The sequence below is a fragment of the Delphinus delphis genome, chromosome 8 (genome assembly GCF_949987515.2).
Source record: "Delphinus delphis chromosome 8, mDelDel1.2, whole genome shotgun sequence".
NCBI classification, from domain to species: Eukaryota; Metazoa; Chordata; class Mammalia; order Artiodactyla; family Delphinidae; genus Delphinus; species Delphinus delphis.
The window spans coordinates 106,766,385-106,775,620 of NC_082690.1; the positions used below are offsets into that span (position 1 = coordinate 106,766,385).

Genomic DNA, 9,236 nt, shown 5'->3' on the forward strand with positions numbered 1-9,236 from the left:
GCTCAGGCCATACCCCTCACCTGGGCCCCGGCCGTGAGGGAGGGCTGCCCCCTGCAGGATCCAGGAAGAGTGAATGCACTGTCCGAGCCATTTGGCTCTCACCTGGGCCTGCCCCAGGCGACCCCCACCCACCAGCACTGTTGGGGAAGCAGGCATTGGGGGGCCGGTAGGGACGGCAGCTAGTCGGGCCACCTACTGGCTGCGGCCTCCAGCAAACCGCATCCCCTCTCTGAGCCTCGACTTCTTAGGCAAAGGCAGGACCGCTCAAGGCCCTGGTGGTAGGTTGCGAGGATCAAGGAGATGGGGGATGGCCATACCTGGCCTGCAGCCCAAGTGCACAAAATAGTCCACGCGGGGCTTCCCTGGTGGCGCAGCGGTTGAGAGTCCACCTGCCGATGCAGGGGACACGGGTTCGTGCCCCGGTCCGGGAAGATCCCACGTGCCGCGGAGCGCCTGGGCCCGTGAGCCATGGCCGCTGAGCCTGCGCGTCTGGAGCCTGTGCTCCACAACGGGAGAGGCCACAGCAGTGAGAGGCCCGCGTACCGCAAAAAAAAAAAAAAAAAAAGTCCACGGAGAAGCACACAGCTTCAGGAGAGAGGGAGTTTGGGGGATTTCTAAACAAAGTAGACCTCTCTCTTCCTCTTTCTCCACACATGTGCACATCTATGCAAACCAGGAACACACAAACACACATATACATGCGTACGCTCACGCACACACACGGGCACAGGAACGCACCCACACACACGCAGGCACTCAGGGGAATTCACACACACACATGCTCGTTAGCGTCTTCTTTCCATCCACACAAACCATCCATCAGTTTCAAAAAAGTCCTGCCTTTCCAACCCAGGGGATTAAAATGCGTCTTTCTCCCAGTTTCTCAGAACACAACCTTACATCTGAAAACATCGATCTGGCATGGACTCTGCCATCATCATAAGCAAATATGTGCAAGTCAAAACTACAAGTGTTTCCTCAGGCTGCATCATTATCTGTTAAATAACAACGTAGAATAAAATACTTTAATGTTTTGATCCCACACATCCCCCGCCCCCATTGTCCCACGGCTGCCCTGCAGGGAGATGCCTCGGTCGGCCGGACGTGGGTGGCTGGGGTCCTCCTGGCCGACGTAAACCCACAGGTGTCCTGGTTTAAAGCGGCCCCCTCCGAGCCACGACGCGGGGCCCCTAGCTCCCACGTGACCCTTGTTTGAGAGAAGCAGGAAGGGTTGAGAACGTGTTCTGTTGGCCCTGGAAACAGCAGTCAGCTCTGATGCACCCAGGGGCGGGCTGAGGAGAGTCAGAGACAGATTCCTGCACACACTGGGTCAACTCTGACCGTGGACACTAGGCGTCCGTCGGCTGGTCCGCACCCTCCAACCAGGCGGCCTGAGCTCGGAGCCCAGCCGTGGGGCAGGGATGCTCAAAGCCTCCGCTCCCCAGGCTGGGGCTAAGCTAGGCCTCCCCGGACCCGCAGCCTCCTCCACTGTCGCCGCCGCCGTCAGGGCTGGGTGGCCCTGCCTAGAGGCCTGGACTGCCTGCGGCGGAGCCCGGCTGCGCCCTGGAGCAGCCTCACCATCTCGTGGTCCTTGTGGTCCAGCACCCGAGGCAGGAACAGCGAGGACTTCTGCGTGCGGCGCGTCTTGAAGCCCCTGCGGGGCCGGCCCTTGCCGTTTACAGACACGTACCACAGTCTCTCGGCGCTGGGCTGGCGCCGGGCCCCACGCCCGCCGGGCACCGTGCGGTACAGCCGGGAGGCGTACGTGTTGTAGCCCAGCTCGTGGATGCGCTCCACGAATTCACACTCGGCGTTGTAGCTCTCCTGTGGGGCGGGCAGGGGCCAAGGTCAGCGGCACAGAGGCCACGAGGATGTGGGCGGGGAGGGATGCCCTTAGCAGGGGTCTGTGCCAGCCCGGGGCAGGGTGGGGAAGGTGGGTCCCTACCCTCTTGGAGGCGGGCGTCTGGAGGGACGAAGGTGCAAACCCAGAATGTAAGGAGCTTTCACCAGTGTCCCCGCAGGCGGCTGTGGGGTCTCTCCAGTCAGGGGCTAGAGGAGGGGCGGGTATGCCTTACGCCAGCTCAGCTGTGGGTGGACGGGCATGCCACGGGCCATCCCCCAAACTGCTTCCCTCCCCGCGCTGTGCCAAGGGGCAGGGCTGGGGGCGCAGGGAAAGCTCCTGGGACTGACCGCGGGGCAGGAGACCCTCAGGGCCTGTGCCCATCTGCAGAGGGGGAGGGGAGCAGCTACTGATGCAGGTGGCCCAGCGGCCTGCAGCCCCATTCTCAGGGGTCACAGGCTGTTCGGGGCCAGATCCACGCATCGGGCAGCTTGGGTCCCCAAAAGACCTCAGGAAGCAAGATGTTAAGCACCGAACACCTGTTCCCAGCGACACGGGAGCCCAGAGATAAGGCTGGAGAGCTCTGGTTGAAGCGGGGTGGTGGTACCTCCCCCATAACTCCAACCTCTCCTCCCTGCTCTCCAGACCCTCGGTGGATGCCCAGAGCTCCTTGGGTCTGAGTACGGACTCCATTGCCCGAGACCAACTTCCAGACTTTACAGATGGGGAAACTGAGGCCCAGGGGTGGTACCAGCCCCCAGGTCACAGAGGGGTGTGATGCCCTCCTGGCCTGTGCCCACCTGCTGCCCTCTGGGGTGGGTGGGCTCGGGGCAGACCTGCCCCACCCCCATGCCAGGCTGCTGCATTAGCATCTTATCCTTCACCCCTTCACCCCCCCGCATTGAGTTTCCGTGAAAAACTCAGCGGCTGAACCAACTCTCCTCCCGGGCCACTCTGTCCTGGAGAAGGTACGTCCTCCAGGGCTGAGGCCCATCGCCCAGGGGGCCTGGCGGGCTTGCTCTTTGCTGGGACACTTGGGGGGCCACCAGAGGGGTACAGTCCTGTGAGCCTCAAAGGGCAAGGGGCTCAGGTCCTATGGAAGGGGTTCTCGGGGGCCGGGCATTTGTTCGCATCTTGTAGGGGCTCCTGGGTTGGGGCGGGGGGTCTAAGATCACCTGGAAAAAGGCATCACAGACTCACCGTGACAACAGTTCCCAATGCCAGTCCCGTCCCTGCGGTCCCGCCTCAGACTCTGCTCCACACGTGCCGCCCCCAGGGTCCCCCCAGCCCTGGGCTCCACCAGCTCAAATTCTATTTGCTGCTGTCAGACTCCGCCCCCCGGGGGTGCTGCTTTCCCAGCTCGGCCTCGCCAGCACCTGGAGCTGGTCCAGGAGAGCCCGCCAGGGCAGGGCGGAGGCGGGGACCAGGCAGCGGTGCACAGAGTGGCCAGATAGCTTCCCAGTGGGGCGACACTTGGAGGGGAGGGCATTTTCTGGTGGGCACTTGGTAGCCGGGACACTGCAGGCAGTGAGAGTACAGGCAAAGGCGTGGGCAGCGGGCGGCGGGCAGCAGTGCTTGCCCTGGAGGGCCAAGGGGTCCGGAGCCTGGAGTGGGGTCACGAGCTGTGCAGTGATGGTGGGACGTGGGGGCAGAAGGTGCCCTGGGTGGTTCCTCCGTGAGCTGAGCTGAGGAATCCGGGTGATAATCTGTGGGTAATGGGGAGTTCCCAGAGGCCATCACATGAGTGGATTTTCATTTTAGGAAGATCCCTGAGCAGGTACCTAGCATAGAGTATGACATATGGTAAGTGCCTAGGACAGTGAGGAATGAAGGAATGAATACCAGATGGATGGATGGATGGAAGGATGGAAGGATAAGTGGATGGATGGATGGGGGGATGGATGTTGATAGATGGGTGGGGGGATGGATGGATGTTGATGGATGGATGGATGGATGGGTGGAAGGAGAGGGAAGGGAGGGAGTGTGGACTGGAAGAGGGAGACCCTGGAGCCCAGGAGCTGGGTCCCAAGGCTGTTGTGACGGTCCAGCTGGGAGATGATGAGGGCCTGAGTTATAAGGGCACTGGCCGCAGGAATAAGGCAGAGGGAGGCAGAAATTGAAGAGAGAGATTCAGGAAGTATATTCGAGGACTTGGAGATGGACTGAACGTGGGACTGAGACAGAAGGATGTGTCCACCAGGACTCCTAGCTGACCTTGGGCTTGAGTGAGTGGCCGGTGGGGTAACAATTACGGCAGAGGAGTCAGGGGAGTTGCTGGGGTCTGTTGGGTCGTGCTGCCCTCTGCCAGGGTGGTCTCTGCCCTCTGCTGTCAGGACATTTCGGGGGCATCTATAACAGAAGGGAGATCAGGGCTGGAAGTGGGGGCTGTGAGGGTGCAAGGGCCACTGACTCACAGAGTGCATGAGCTAGCCTGGAGGGTGGGAAGCACGGGCATGGCAAAGACCGGGGAACTCAGACAGCCAAGAGGCAGGGCGGTGGGAGCAGGCGAAGGTGGTGGCAGGATGGGGACGGGGGCGCAGGTGGCAGGGATGGCACCTAGGCTGCCTCACTTCCCAGGTTATCTGCAAAGCGGTGAGGCCTTCCCTGCCAGGTGCTCTGCAAAGTTCCACCCCATCCAGCTAGGCCTCCTGGCTCTCCCGGGTGGGCCCAAGAACCTCTTCGCCGTCTCCAAAGCCACTGCTATCAGCTCTCAGGGATAGAAGCCACAGGGAGATTCTGACCCACTGGGATCCCTCAGGGCATGCTTTGTTCTGTCCCCCAAAGTCCTGGGCCTGGGTCTTCCATGCAAGAGATGGCAGAGACCTGAGGTTTCCCTCCTGATTCAGCCCTACCTGCCCCACTCTGTGAGCTTTCCCAGCGTGAACAAAGGCCCTCTCTGGTCCGTAAGACCTGCACGAGCACTGCAGACCAGCAAGGTGGGTCCTCTTCATAAGGGATGGGAGCAACTGTGGGAGGTCTGAGGCCATTTCAGGGAAGAGGAAGTCAGTTCTCCTCACTTGCCACCAGGGCCGCAGGGCCGGGGGGGTCTGGAGAGCCACCGTCCACCTCAAGAAAAGTCACACCAGACCCCGGGCTAAGGGCATGTCCTTATAAACCACGACTGGTGTTTGCAGACTCTAGAAGGACATACAGAAAAGGCTGGGCATCCAAGGGTCCCTCCGCTCAGACACAGCTTCTGTCAAGGGGCCTCGGGGGTCAGAGAAAACAAATGGGTACATTCCAACTTCCGCATTTCCCTTAGCAAAGCTGTGAAAACTCTGTGATGAAATCATCTGCTTGAAGGAGGATATTCCCCTGCAGTTCTTGATCGCGCTTTGCCTGATTTCAGAGGGGCTGGGAAATGCTGGTGTGTTTCCCCTGCAAACGCGACTGAATGGAGAAAGGTAACTGCAGGGAGGTGGTCCTCGGCTGCGTCGTCTAGGTGATGTGTGGATGCAAAACCTCTCGTTGCTCAGGGAGTATCAGCCAGATTGCGTGTAATGACACGTTGGAGGCAGCAAATTTCCCAGCACATGTATTTTACTCCATGTATCCCCCGCCCTTGGGGGAGGGACACTGCCAATGCCCACAGAGTTACAGGACACTTTCTGTTGCAGAGACGCAGGCGGTGCATAGCCTGGGCTCCAAAGCTGTGTGTCAGGGACCTGGGTCCTGTCTCCCTTCTTCTTGGTTCCCTTTTATGAACTCACAGCTCTTGCCTTTCCACCCTTGGGAAGACCTGGCTGTGCTGTGCCCTGCTTCTTCCCCTCCTCACTCCCAGGAGGGCTCTGGGGGAGCCCACAGAAGAGCTTTTTTTTTTTTTTTGGCTGTACGCGGGCCTCTCACTGTTGTGGCCTCTCCCGTTGCGGAGCACAGGCTCCGGACACGCAGGCTCAGCAGCCATGGCTCACGGGCCCAGCCGCTCCGCGGCATGTGGGATCTTCCCAGACCAGAGCACGAACCCGCGTCCCCTGCATCGGCAGGCGGACTCTCAACCACTGCGCCACCAGGGAAGCCCCACAGAAGAGCTTTGGCCCAACGCACATCCCTGCTTCATCCCAAGGCCTGCTAGAGTCCATTTATCTTGGTAGAAATTTGGGGGACAATCTCTCCCCTACTCTCAGCTACCTTGAAGGTGACCACAGAATGGCTGGAGGAACATTTTCTAACCGGACAGCACTGGAGAACATAGGACGTGTCTCCCCCCAGCCAAGAGCTGCCTCTAACAGAAGCAGCCATTGGCCGAGGGGCCACGGGACCCGGGGTTCCGGCCCCAGCTCAGTCCTGCATGTCCCCGGACAAAGCATTCTACTGCGCACGTCCCCTTATGTCCTCTGACGTGATGCTCAAGGGAGACGGCCCACCCGCCCCACATGAACAATTGGACTCACCGAAGCATAGAGCCGTCCCTTCTTGTTCATGGCCAAGTACCGCCCGGAGAAGAGCCCTTTGATGGCCACAACGCCCACCTCCACCGCTGTTATCTCCAGGATACCTGGGAAGAGTCAGGAAGGCCCATCACTCCCTCCACCTCCCACAGAGCCCAGAGGTGAGGGCTGAGCCCCTGATGGCCCTGCCCAAAGCCAAGCCCAGCTCCGGGAGGGGGAGGTGAGGGCAGCACATGCCCAAAGGGGGTGACTTTGGAAGTTCAGGGGAGGGAGAAATGCCTGGGTGGGAGGTGCAGGAGAATTCAAACCTGGGAGGGAAATAATCAAACTAGTATTTCTCCATGCTGACCCTCTGCAGGACATGGAGCCCCTTGGAGCCTCTCCGCTACTCGGTGAGCTAGTTTCACGATGGGCCAGACAAGCGAGCTGAGACCGCGGGACGTGTGACTTGCCCAAGACCGCGCAGGTGTTTGAATTGGGATTCAAAGCCCTGCTGCGGATGGCGGGGTCTGGACTCCCCTGCTGACGGCAGCACTGGGTGCTAGGAGAGGCCCCGGAGAGGGAGCTGGGCCCTTGCTGAGGTGAGTTGATAATGGGATCCACTGGTGCACTTTGGGTGGCACCCAAACCCGCTGGCAATGTACGTGGGCGTGAGATCATTGTCTCGGGCCTGTATGCAGGTTACAGGATGTTGGCAGGAGGCCGGATTAGACCCCGGAGCTCACAAAGGGAAGCCACCTGCGCTCACCGCTCTCCACTGAATGTAAGAAAGGTGAAATCTCCCCCAACGCCTCCCTTTTGGACCCGAAAGCACTTTTTTCCGGGGGCCTGCAACGTAGCCCCAGGTGGGGCCATTGTCCCCCGAGAATGGCTCTGAGGAAGGGCGGCTGGGGTAACAGCCGGTGCTCTCTCCAGGGGGCGCATCTCTGCCAGTGCGTCTGGCCCCGAACACGTCAGCCATCCTAGGGCCCAGACGCGGGCCGCCGGAGGCTTGTGCGGAGCGTACGCGGGTGCAGGATGCTGGCCTCTCGCGTCCCCGGACGCAGGCTGGGCGGATTCCGCGGCGCCGGCCCGAAAACCAGAGAAGCGCGCATCTGGATGCGGGACAGGGGCGGCTGCAGGCGCGCGCCCTCCTCCCTCAGCCTATGGGCTGCCCGCCCTGGATGCCTCAAGAATTTGGATGCTCTGCGACTCCAAGGGGGAGGCTGGATTTGGAGAGAAACGAGGTATCGCTACTAGGCGAGCGCAGGCGCTCCCGTAACCCCGTCCTGAGCGCGGGGACATCCTGGCAACCTTTGGCTCCCACCGCGCGGCTCCGGAGGCGTCTGCCGAAGACGCCCTCGCACGACTGCGGCTTTCCTGGAGGAAGTAGAGTTTTCCGGCCGCCGGCTTGAATCCACCGCACCACTTCCTGCGCCCGGGGAGGGAGCAGAGCGCGGGTCGCAGTGGAGGACCCCCGAGACCCTGGCCACACTCCCACGCTCCCCACTGAGTTCCTGCCTCGGGCCTCCAGCTCCCCAGCGAGCGGCGCTGCTTGGAGTCACCCTGGCCTCGCGCTCCTGCAAGGAGGGCTCAGCATGAGCCCGGGTCCCCCGGCCGAAGGAACCAAACCTTGGAGCCTCGCGCGACTTCGGCTCCAGCGCAGTCCGGGCGCGGGTCCTGGCTGCTGGGCGCCGTGAAAGTGTATCTGCGCCCCCAGACCCAGGCAGACGCCCCTGCGTGCTCCTAAGCCGCAACCCGCGGCCCCCCACCGGGCGCGCACCCGGCCTGTCTCTCTGCGGCCAAAGGTAGAGGCGGGAAGGCTGGGGATTCCGGTCTGGGGACACGATTCTCTATCCGTGCGGCCGCCTCCCCAGAGCCCCGCTATGTCCGCGCGAGTGTCCTCCGCGCACAGGCGGCGCGGGGCGGCCGCGAGGGCGGAGGGGATGATGGGGCGCCCCGGGGCGGGCAGCAGGAAGAGAAATCGTCAAAATTAAATAAAGAGGATGAGAAATGCCTTGTCCAGGGCCTTTTCTCCGAAAAACTCCAAAGGGTCAAACTTGGCAGGACCTCCGAACCCAGCCGAGCAGGGAGCCCCCGGGCGGCCTACCTCGCACCCCCTCGGACGAACGGGCGGGGTTGGGGGCAGGCTGGGCCAGGCCAGCCGGCCCGACAGCGGGCAGCCACCGCCCCGAGCCCCCTTCAGACGTGTCTCGCGCCCCACCCCAGCTCCACTCTCGCTCTTCTCCCGGACGCTGAGGGAGGCCAGGGGACCCCGGCGGTCTCCCTCTGGCAGCAGGGCTGGTCTGCGTCCCTGGGCACCCTTCGCGCACCAACCCCTCCTGCGATCCTCCCCGGGGATGCCCCGCGCGGCGCCGCGGGGCCGCACACTCACTGTAGGCGCTGTTCTCTAGGCTGCCGTTAACGCGGCCGCTCGGGTGAAGCTGGAGGTGGTACTTGGTGGCGCAGTAGAGCTTGCGGCGCCGGGGCGCCCCGCCGAGGTGTTCGTAGACCCCGCCGCGGCCGCCCGCATCGCGCCGCAGCCGCCCCCCGGGGCCCGCGGCCGGCCAGCCGGGCTCCAGCAGGCCGAGCAGCAGAAGCCAGATCAGGCCCATCGCGGCATCGCGCCCGCCCCGCGGCGGCGGCGGCTGCAGCAGAGCGCGGCGCCCATGGAAGGGACGGCGGCGGAGCCGCGGCGAGGCGCTCGGAGCCGGCTCCGCGGGGTGGGGGGAGGGGAGCGAAGAGGAGGGGCGGGGGCGGGTGGGAGAGAGAAAGAGAGATCCTTTAATTTTCACCCAGGATCGGGTGAAATTTCCGTTGTTGCGCAAAGAGCTGAAAGAAAAGACGGTTGGGCAACAAAAGGCCGACGTGGTCCCCAGGCGGAGGCGCGGGAGGGGCGGGAGGCCGGGCGGCTGGGGAGCCCGGCGGGGCGCGGGGTTCGGGCCGGGCGCCGCCAGAGCACACTCGACCCCCGCGGCCAGCCGTCGAGCCGCGGCCCCGCTCCGCCGCGCGGCCCGCGCCGCCGTGCG

The 9,236-nt window shown here is 62.9% G+C and overlaps 1 protein-coding gene across 1 annotated transcript; it reads right to left on the bottom strand.

The window, feature by feature from the left end:
- Positions 1-1,503: 1,503 nt before the first annotated feature.
- Positions 1,504-8,822, bottom strand: FGF3 (fibroblast growth factor 3). Its single transcript, XM_060019732.1, has 3 exons — positions 8,603-8,822; positions 6,232-6,335; positions 1,504-1,824 (listed from the first exon to the last, which is right to left on the bottom strand). Exons 1-3 carry the CDS (start codon positions 8,820-8,822, stop codon positions 1,504-1,506), a joined length of 645 nt encoding a protein of 214 aa, XP_059875715.1.
- Between the last annotated feature and the right edge of the window lie 414 nt (positions 8,823-9,236).

Coding starts and splice junctions, on each gene's coding strand:
- FGF3 (XM_060019732.1), bottom strand. CDS start 8,822: ATGGGCCTGATCTGGCTTCTGCTGCTCGGCCTGCTGGAGCCCGGCTGG. Junction 6,336..8,602: donor CCTAGAGAACAGCGCCTACA/GTGAGTGTGCGG, acceptor GACTCTTCCCAG/GTATCCTGGAGATAACAGCG. Junction 1,825..6,231: donor AGGGACGGCTCTATGCTTCG/GTGAGTCCAATT, acceptor CCCGCCCCACAG/GAGAGCTACAACGCCGAGTG.